The 11,116-nt window shown below is 37.4% G+C and overlaps 1 protein-coding gene across 14 annotated transcripts in view; it reads left to right on the plus strand.

The window, feature by feature from the left end:
* Positions 1-3,434, plus strand: part of ESRP1 (epithelial splicing regulatory protein 1) — a 56,944-nt gene extending 53,510 nt beyond the window's left edge. For all 14 annotated transcript variants that reach the window (XM_017657106.3, XM_017657111.3, XM_036995444.2 and 11 more), the window contains one exon: positions 1,921-3,434. Coding sequence is in view for 5 of the 14 variants with exons in the window: in XM_036995444.2 (XP_036851339.1) it covers positions 1,921-2,021 (101 nt within the window). In the remaining 9 variants the exon portion in view is untranslated. The remainder of the gene's footprint in view (positions 1-1,920) is intronic.
* The last annotated feature ends 7,682 nt before the right edge of the window (positions 3,435-11,116 follow it).

An 11,116-nucleotide genomic window follows, 5' to 3' on the forward strand; every position in this document is an offset into this window, starting at 1 on the left:
GGCGTCTGCAATTTCATTGCTAAACACTAAAATTCCATTGGATACCACTGGGATTAGAAGGCAAGTCCAAGAAGACTTTTAATTTCTTAAAGCCTTTTCTACATTTTCCCAGACTGTGAAGGTATAATTTGCAGCATTTACACGAGTTGCCTACTAGAATAATAATGAGCTGGGAATGGGGAGGGTGGAATTCATTGATTTTGATAACAGACAGGCCCCGGGTTGATCTACTGGGCTAGTTGTAAGGGCTCACCCTCAGCCAGACTGTCCGCGAGATACCCTCAGCAACTCTTGGCTTACATCCTTCCTTTATTTATTTATTTATTTTTATTAAAGTATCGTTGATATACAATCTCATGAAGGTTTCGCATAAACATTGTGGTTTCAACATTCACCCATATTATCAAGTCCTCACCCCACCCACTGCTGTCAACTCTTAATCAACGTAGTAAGATGCTATGGAGTCATTACTTGTCTTCTCAACACTGTACTGCCTTCCCTGGGACCTGCTGCCTGTATTGTAATTGCGAATTATAGTGCCCATTAATCCCCTTCTCCCCTCCCACCCACCGTTCCCAGCCCCTCCCCTTTGGTAACCACTAGCCCCTTCTCAGGTTTTGTGAGTCTGCTGCTGTTTGTTCCTTCAGTTTTGCTTTGAAGGATCTGAGTGAAGTCATTCTATACCCTTCAATTTTAAGTCCAGAAGGAGGGCAGGAATGAGTTCACTGGCCTGGCTTAAGTCTATCTCAGAAACGACTGTGGCCAGGGATATGCAGAGCTCTAAACTGGCTATGCCTGGGTGTTAGTGTTGGGTTCAGTGGTAAAGCTGCCTTTTTATGGGCTCCAAGATTGGAGTTATTTAAGGAAAACCAGGTGCTATTGCCAAAAGAAGAGTAAAATAAATACTGGGGAATAGGTTGTTGGCACGTTTTCTTATTTGTATTAAGTATCCAAGGAGAAACTTTAAATGCACACTGTTTAATGCTGAGTGCTAAATTATGGTCATTTGTAAACCACATTTTAAAAATTGAGTTCTAACAAACAAGTATTTCACTATTTTTAAATACCCAATTCTAAATATGTATCGATTTTAGGATCTCCATTACTAAAGCAAATCTAATCTTGGCCACAATTACAAATTGATTATATGAACAAGACTAAACTCTGAAGGCCTATTTTTTCTGTCTTCATTCCTGTTTCTCATTTACATGTGGAAATACATACAATGACTAGTTAAAGCTTTCATTCTAAAGCCTTTGTGTACATAGTGGAACAAATCTGCATTCAAATCCTGAATCTGCCCATTACTGGTTTAATAGCTTTGTTCCTCAGTTTCCCCATCTTCATAATGAAAAGATCATGGTAATTTTATAGGGTGGTTGTGAGGATGAAATAAATTAATGACCCACATACAGGTTGCTAATCAGCTAGTCACTGGCATGTAGAGCTCAGATTTGCTGTAATGTCATGCCATAATGCTTTTCACTGATTCAAATACTTCTTGTTTGATATGTGATTTCTAAAACCAGAATGTTTTGAAAATGTTTTATTTTAATAATGGCGTTGAACTGCTAAAATCAGAAGAGTGCTGTGATAACTAGGGGATCTGGACTACAGAGTTAATAAATAAAAGTCTCTCCACAAAGGAATTGAGTGACTTAGGAAGATGAATTCCACACACAATAATACAAAGAGTTGGGAGTTGTGGAAATGCCACTTGTCACAAAAACCTCATTTGCCATCACTGTACGCCCTGAGAATTTGAATTTGCTGTGTAAATGACTGTGTCTGGGTAAAATAAAAGTTTGGACTACTGACCTTGAGGCTTTTTTTAGACCTTTTGGAATTCCTTTTTTTTTGGCTGTTAAGAAAGTGGAAAACTTATTAACTATAATACTTCCTTTTATTCATTTTTTTCAGTGTTTGAAAGATGTATGGTGATCCTGAAACCATCAGACTTTAGACATCTAGCAACTTCAGGTGAAGTTTGTCTACACTCAGGCTGCAGTATTTTCAGCTAACATGATTGGACAGTGGGCCTGTGCCCTATCTTACGGTGGAGTGAAAAATTTGAGCCAGTGAAGCCAAATCCTTAGAGCAAGCAGCATGCCTGGCTCCTTGCTGATTGCAAATAGGCATTTAAAATGTGAATTTGAAATCCGATGTCTCCATTACTTCCGGCTAAAATGGCATCAAAGGTATTTCCTAAGTTTTAAGTCTTGGAAAAAAAAAACTTACTAGTGTCTACCATCTCCACCAAGAACTCTTATGGAAGTGTCATTTTTGTGTGTTCCCACTCTTGACTCTCCATCTCCCTGTCTTCTGCACAGTCATGCCCTCTTACTGGGTAATTCAAGAATAAGGTCTTGGAATACTTAAATCACAAACTTAAGACTTAAAACTAACATATTCCCAGTCTGTCAGCCATCTTATAGGTGAAAACCAATGAAAACAATTTTTAAAATACTTTGGGATAAATTAAAAGAAATAGTGCACCCACCACAAAGCATACATAGTTGAAAAGTTGGATCTTTTCTCTCAGCAGGTACCAGTTGTAAATAAGAATGAACTAGGGGCCAAATGCAAAACCAAAAATGAAGCAGCTATATGTAGTTAGTAATTTCTAGTTTGAACTGTACCGAATACTGAATATTGTGGCTTCATATGTATTATTTTATATTGTACTTTTCCATTATTGATGGTTTAGACTTATTAATTAATAGAATTTTCATCATTTTTAACAACACCAAAATGAGAATATTTGAACAGTATATTCTAGAAAGCAATATACTAACTGAAGTGAATGCTTGTATATATTAATATAGCCTTAAACCTTTTTCTCTAATGCCTTAACTGTCAAATAATAAAAACTTTTAAAAGCATAGGATTATAGTCAGCATGCTAGAGTGAGAGGTAAACACTGATATGGTTAGAGCAGGTACTGATGCTGTCAGTGTTTAGAACTATGTGTTTAGTTGTGTTTATGCTACAGAAGTGCAATATTAGACACTAGCTAGTACTGCTGCCTTGAGTAACTCCAAAGAGAAAAACAGGATTTGATTAAGTGCACATGTTTAAGTTACTCATATTGTCCTGTGCTTGGATTGCAATGCCATGCAGATTTATGTGGCTGCTATTTTTATTTACTTAGCATTACTTTGATTAACACCTTGAATGGAGAGCTAAACATTCCCTCTTCAGCTGACCAGCAATGGCCCTGTAACTGCAGTAGGAAAAAACAAAAACACATTTTGCATGAAAATTGATAACTGGCACTTAAGATCAGAAAAAAAGTTCTTTATACTTGATGCCTTATGATGCTGTCTGCCCAAAGCTCTGAAAGACTTTAAGATTGGCAGTAATACTTACTACAATACTACTGAGTTTTTGTAGAATTGTTACATTTGATAATAAAATTTGCCTGTTTAATCTCAGTGTTTGTGGTAGTGTTTATTTGGGTTATGGTAGTGGTGGAAGGGTGTGGGTAAGCTGTCTTTTAACTGAGGTGGTAAGGTTTTTTTCCTAAGCTAAGTATGTGTAAAAGCTGTCAGTGATAAATGTACTCTAGATAGTCAACCATCCTTTGAGCATAAATCATTGAAACTTGGATTTTGACATTTTTGAACATTATGGCAATCATAGATACTAATATTTGTTCCTTGCATCTTATTACTGGAGTTCTATTTGTTTGACAGTTTGAAAACCTATTAAAGCCACATAAAACTAAAGTTCAAGAACTCTGCTTCAGAATCCCACACGCGCTTTTATTCCAGTTACTCTGCTCATGCCAAATTCTCCAGTATTGTCTAATCCAAATTCCATCCATTCTTTAGGACCACAGTTGAATCTTAGCTGACTTCTCCCATTTCAGAGCTATATATATTGCCAGTGTCACATTTGACATACATAATCTTGTTCCAGAATTCATGTGTCAATTCTGAATTTAGATTGTAACCTAAGGGCATGAAGTATGCCTGTATTTCCTTTAATATCTAGAACATTTCTGTTACTCAGTTTACCTTTGTTAAGCTGAATGAAGTTTAATTCTCCTGGGAAAGCTTTTCAGTCCCAGTCCTTGCCAGTATCATTTACAAAAATAGAGCAATTGTTTTCAGATTTGTACTTGAGCTTTGGTCTCCGCCATCACCTGCAATCCCCAAGAAAGCCGAGATTCTGACCAGGTTCCCCTTTGCTTTCCTGTCTGGCAGGCATTAAATGTTACCCAAGGCTCTTCCCTGCCTTCACCAAAAACAAAGGTTTTGCAAGAGGAAGAATGACAGTAAAGACTAGAATGCATAAAAGACCTCAAGTCCATCTCTCAGGTTTATAGTTGATTGCACAATTTCTCATCCTCTCCCCACTTTATCCAGCTCTTCAGGGGGGAAATTTATTTTTAACATACACAAATGTAGAATAATGAACACCATGTACTCTTTACCCAGCTTCAACAATTATGAACTCCAAGGCAATTTTGCTTTATTTATATTCCTTTCCCCATTATATTCCTTTCCACTTTTGCTACTGTTCTATTAGTTGGAAACAAATTCTTTGCATCAGATTTAAAATGGAGCTCCAAGTCTGAAATTGAGTGTAGGTGGTGATGCTCTTAATGAGAAGAGTAGAGAATAGGACTGAACTGGTAGAAATGCTGTTTATGGATGTCCTCTGTTCAAGGTTTAATCTACAGTTGTGCTCTATAATCCATTCTCTGGTCCATGTGCTAATATGAGGAAACATACAGGACAGGTGATCTAAACCTGGAGGACTGGAAGGCCACCAGGATGAAATTCAGGAGTTAAGCACTGAGTGGGTGCCTGAGGAAAAAAGCTTTTACACATTTTTGCTGCCTCCTTTGTGTTAAGAGAAATCTGGTAGCCCAAGATCCCAAGGTGTAGGCCTAGGGAAAAAGTTCAGATGCAAACAGCTTGATTTGCCCCTGCCTGAGATTTAAATTGAAGAGCCAGTGTCCTTATTTCAATGCAATTCAGTGCAATTCCTTCATGTAGAAGGTGAAGGGACACTTGGGGCCAAATCCCAAGCTAGTAATTACCTTGGAAGCATATGCTATAAGCTACAACAAAACCATTGAGAACATGTATGCCCAGCAATAATAAGCACTATGTTGGTTAAATGAATCTTCACAGCAACCTATTAACAGTAGGTACTACTATTATTTTATAGACTAGGAAATGGAAGGATAGCTTAAGTGAAACCTGTTCACATCTGCACAGAAAGGAAGGGAACTGGAATTTAAAGCAAGATTTAGAGACTGATGTAGCTAATGCTCTCACCATTACTCCTTTATCTGCTCTGGCTCTTTCCCTAGCATTGCACATAATATGGTTCAGAGTAGGGCTTCACAGTGTTCCTTTCTTTGGTCTGCCTTTTAACTTTATTGCCAGCGTGACATTAATTTGGCTGCTGAATTATTCAGTAGCTGCATATTGTTGCTGTTCTAAAAATGACTGTTGATAAACGGGTAACAAAATTGCTGGTTACACACTGGAATTTGAGCCAGTGTTTTATAACTGACACTGTATGATATCAACTAGAAACATTTTAAAAAATGAATGTGAAATTGTCAACTTGTTCTGGCTCTCAGCCTCCTTTGTGATTCCTCCTTCCCTACCTGATGGTGTGTCTCAGCTCCTTCCTCAGCCACCTTCTCCATCTATTCATTCTCTAGACAAATTCATTCACGTACTTGCACACTACACCCAACTTGCTGCGGCACTACACCCAACAATATAACAGACATTTCTGTTTGGACATCCCCTTGGGCATTTCAAATTCAACATGCTTAAAATAGAACTTAATCTTTCTGGGATCAAAAACCTGCTGCTCCTTGCATTCTTTTTACTTTAGGCGCCAGCTCCATATACCTCTGAGTGTTTAAAGTCATTCTTTAAATTCCTCTTCTTACCATCCTAGTCATGAGAATCTCTCACTTTTTTTCCCCAGAATATTGGACTCCTTGCATCAAATTTGTTCCCCTACTGCCAAAATGGTTTTTAAAAAACAAGCCTTTTGATTAAAAAAAAATCTGATTACATATTTTTAAAAAAAAAAAACACTTTATGAGGTATAATTGAGAAATGAAAAGCTGTACATAATGTGTACAACTTGATGAGTTTGGAGATAAGTTTACACCAATAAAACCATCACAATGCCACAAACATCCATCACCTCCCAAAATTTCCTCCCACCCTGTCCACTTTGCGTGTGTGTGTGTGACAAGAACACAACATAAGCATTTAATCTTTTGATTAAAGTTTCCCATTTGCTACAGGAAAAAAATCCACACGTCTGACTGCATATTGCATGAGCTGACTCCTGCCCTTTTTTCGAGGCACTCTTTGCTTGTGCTCAACCCTTTGTTGTACCTTTTCAGTTCTTTGCAAGAGTGACATGCTTTAGTCTTCGTTTCCTCTGCTTAAAACACTTGCTTTTCTGTTACTCCTCTTTTAACTAACGGCTGCTTAGAAATACTTTTCTAAAGAAGGCCTTTCCTGACTCACTGAGATGGGCTCCCCTGTAATCAGCTCCCTATGTCATAACTGTTCTCAGCACTGTGTGTATCTTCTTCCCACTCTTAGTGACTAGCCAGTGCTTGGGATATATACAATAACTGTGTTGAATGAACAAATTTATGCTCATTTCTGCAGATGGAACTAATGGGATTCTACACAGGTTTTTAAAGAATCTTTATAAATAAATGTTGCTAAACAGCAAAAATTGTTTTCCTTTAGCACCATTTAAAAACGTTTAAAATGTAAGTATTAAACCAGTTATTAATGGTATGATTTTTACACTGAACTATACACATCCAGAGTTTGGTATGAAGTTTACCCAAAGGTGATGATTGTGACTGTTTCTGCCACCTACTGGACACATCTGGCTTTTCAGCATCTCAGCCAGAATGCTCCTCTAGGATTTTTAACAGGTTTTAAAAAAATTTATACTGTATTTAAATCATACAACTGATGAACAGTTTTATGACATTAAAAATCTTATGGCAGTTTCCCTATTACACATGAACTGTTATAGTGATAAGTCATAATTTTGGAGAGAAATATTTTTTCCCCTCAAATCACTGGGCTGTTTTGGTTTTAGGATACCCATAATTTAAAAAGTGATTAGCCCTCAACACAGTAGGTCTACATATGCCCAGTAAATCACATGCATGGGCTGTTTGAGGAATAATTCAGTGGCAGCCCCAGGACTGCACTGGGCCGGGCCCATCTCGGTCTGGCCTGAGCCTTTGTAAATGGGATAACAGCAGAAGCAATTTCATGTGTCAGGGCTCTACAGATGGCAGATTTTTTCTGAATTTTTTTTTCAATTGAGGTACTCAGAGTCCATCTACTATCTAAGTGACTTCCCCCTACATAAGAACATAAGAAAGAATTTAATCTGTTATTTATAGGTGTCCAGAGGCCTGAGAGCAATCAATGCTAGGTGGCTTCTAGTGGGGCAGTCTCAATCCATGTAAACAGGGTTGCCAGAGTTAGCAAAAACAAACAACAAAACAAAAACAGGACATTTAGTTAAATGGGAATTTCAGAAAAACAACAAATAGTTTTAAGTACTGCCCAAATATTGCACAGGACATACTTATATTAAAATGTCCTCTATTTCATCTGGCAACCCTAATATCAATTCAATTCGATTTCACACATATTGAGAGGCTTACTATCTGAAAGAAGAGAGAAAGGAATCTTGGTACAAAGTCAGCATGTGTCTACTAAAGTGGAAGTGTTGCCTGGGAAAATCTCCATAATAGGCCACTAAGCACCAATAATGCTTTGCTTTATTTATGAGCACTGTTTTATATGACCGATTTTGTCAAAAACCTCTTCCTAAAGAAGTTTTAACTAGAAAAAACCGAACTTCAGAAAATGTCCTCAGATGTCTAATATATCCAAATCAAAAATATATAAATAGAATACACATTGTTTAATGTATCCAACCCTGAGGGAATTATGTAGTTTAGTTTGACTCTGTTGGTTTGTATGATTGTAGCTCTTCCAGTAGGTGGGAAAAACAGACAACAAATCCTTATGATGAGGGATAATAGGGAAAATCTCTTTAGGAGGCACAGAAGCACAGCCTCAGACAATGAGGCCTGCTTGTAGGAGCAATGGACAAATAGGCCCCCTTACCCCTCTTTTTAAAGAAAAGGTATAGCGGGAAAATCCCACCTTAATCCAATGTCAAATCAGAACTAGTGACCAGAACAACTTCAAATCATGGGATATTTTTCATGGATAGTGCAAAATACACAATTTATGATCATCTAAGCCACACCCACAGGCAATTCTTGCAATTATCAACAACCTTTAAGTCAGTTACCAAAATACTTGTCTACAATGTGTTTTAAAGAGTTGAAGAGATGGGGATAAAACATGAACAAAGTACAAGCCAAAATATAATGGCAGTAAGGGTGTTAAGTGTTTTCAAAGATGAACTGAACACATTAGGTACAGACTTCACAAAGGAGATGGTGTTTGAGAATAAGTGTTCATCAATGGATAATCAAGATTTTATTATATAATAAAATAAAATTCCTATCTTTAAAAGAAGAAAAGATGAACTGATACAAGGATTTCACACTAATACTGTTACAAATAATAAGATGAAGCATTTGATAAAAGAATGTTTTTGAAATAGCCTTGCCTGTATTTTTTTGGTTTCAAGTAGGTAAGTCGTCAGGGACTTTTGTTTCATATTCTTCTCATATCCTGGCAGAGCATTGTACTTGGCATAAAGAAGCACATGATTAATTTCAAGACAGAAACCTCAGGAAACATTTTCAGTTCAGCCATTGATCCCATCCAATTTGTCATCAGGTGCTCTAGATTTCATCAGCATCTTTTTTTTTAAATCAAGGTACATACACTAAAATGTAGTGTACAGTTCAATGAATTTTGACATATGTATACACTCATGTAACCATTCCCCAGGCCAAGATCCCAAACATTGTCACTAATTTTTTCCCCCTTCACCTATTTCACCCATCCCCTGACATCCCTCCCCTATGGCACCTCCAGTATGTTCTCTATGAATCTATTTGTTTTGCTCATTCTTTTGTTTTTTAGATTTCACATGTAACTGAAGTCATATGGTATTTGTCTTTCTCTGACTTATTTCACTTTGTATAATACTAGGTCCATCCATGTTGTCACAAATGACAAGATTTCATTCTTTCTTATGACTGAGTAATTTTTCATTATAAAGATGCATCACATCTTCTTTATCCACTCATTTATAGATGAACATTTAGGTTGTTCCTGTATTTTGGCTATTGTAAATAATGCTGCAATAAACAGGTGTGCACATATCTTTTCAAATTAATAATTTTGTTTTCTTTGGGTAAATTCCCAGAAGTGGAATTGCTGTCTCCAACATCTTTTGAATCCATTCTCTATGAACATTTTTATTTCCATTTTCTTATTCCAGGTCTTTATTCCTTAACCAGTGTGTCACAATACCTTCCTAACCTACATTTGCTAAAGACTTAAAATCTTAAAACAAAGAACATTTTCTATCACTCCCTAAAAATATCCATTGCATACAAAAAGGGTCCTTAAATTTCTAGAGGTGGAAGAAAATTGTATTGTTCTTTGAGTTTAGATTGTAAATAAAAGACTATTTGAGGAAAGGGGAGGTATTTAGGATTGGTCAAAGGTAATGAAATGACCCTTCTAATTTTGAACAGGAAACTGCAGCCCATGGTTTACAGCGGTAGAATAGTCTATCATTGGAAGTTATCTTCACACCATGCATCAATGAGTTATGTGCATTACCATATGGAAGGAGCTGGTTTTAGGGAATTATGGAGTGACCAATTGAAGACTCAGCTATAATGCCTGCAACATCTTGAGCAGTTAGGAGTATTTTGGATACAGTATATATTTTGAAATAAAAATGGCCTATTTTTCTTACAGCAAAACAAGATGGAAGATAGGGTAACACAATGCTCTATTCTCATTAGGTTTATGTGAAGTTCTATTTAGGACTCAAGAGAACAACAATGTTTCTATTAGGGAACACAAACATCATCCCACTAATTTATATCTAAAGACAGAATGATTATCTCTCTTCTTTCATATTTCCATTTCATTTTAAGAAGCTACTTTTTTACTCTATTCATTACTGTATAGTGCAGGTATATTTACAATTAAGTCCATCAGTCATCTTAAGGTAATCATGAAGGAACCATAGGGAGAATAGACATCAAAACCCTTGACTTGGGAAACAGTGGCCCTGCGACTCCCTCCATGGGGGAACTTTGTTCTCCCATGAGGTGAAGCTCTTGCAGGGCACTTCATCTAATAAGGACACTGTGGCATCTGCTGTCCACGTCCAGGGGCCCACCATACCTTGCAGTTTTCAAGTTCCATACACTGTTCTCTGCTTTGACTCAGGCCTTTTCTGCTCCACTGGCAACCTGCACTGTTTCTGACTTCTGGACCACTGTTGTTTGATGGCAAGACATATTTACAGGCAACCAAAGGCAGAAAAGAATTTCCTGTAACTGTTTTTGCATTGCATTGATAGCTTCTTCCCAAACAACCTAACTTGACAAAGATGCTATTAGGAGAATCTTGCTGCCTGCTAAGAATGGGGCAAACATAATTACCCCATGACTTCAGGGAGTTCTTGGCTTTTTTCTCCCGCTCTAAAAAGGGGCTTTTCGTCAGTTTCTGAATATATTTCTGAGTACTTCTGGGGAAAAGGTTGTGGTATTTGTTGGAGAATTCCAGATATAGTAAAAGTGAAGACATAAACAGGAAAGCAAAATAAAACCTTGGTCCATTGCTGTGTAATAGAATGTCTAAACGCGCCCCGCCCCCATTATTGGCCACAGTACTACTGGTTTTTTACATAATATCATAAAATGCAAATGCATTTGTTTAACCAGTTTGGGTGGTTAAAACCACTAAGTCCCAAGGACAAGCTTCCTTCGAGTAACGGTCAAGTGGCTTACTATTGGACAAGCGCCCACCAGAACATTTTGCCGCGCTCAGAAATCCCCCTGGCCATGCAGGCGCTCAGTTCGGAGCTCTGGGTTTACAGCTCTCTGTAAAATGGGGCGGGGTTTAGACCTGGAAAA

The sequence above is a fragment of the Manis javanica genome, chromosome 2 (assembly GCF_040802235.1).
Source record: "Manis javanica isolate MJ-LG chromosome 2, MJ_LKY, whole genome shotgun sequence".
Classification (NCBI taxonomy): Eukaryota; Metazoa; Chordata; class Mammalia; order Pholidota; family Manidae; genus Manis; species Manis javanica.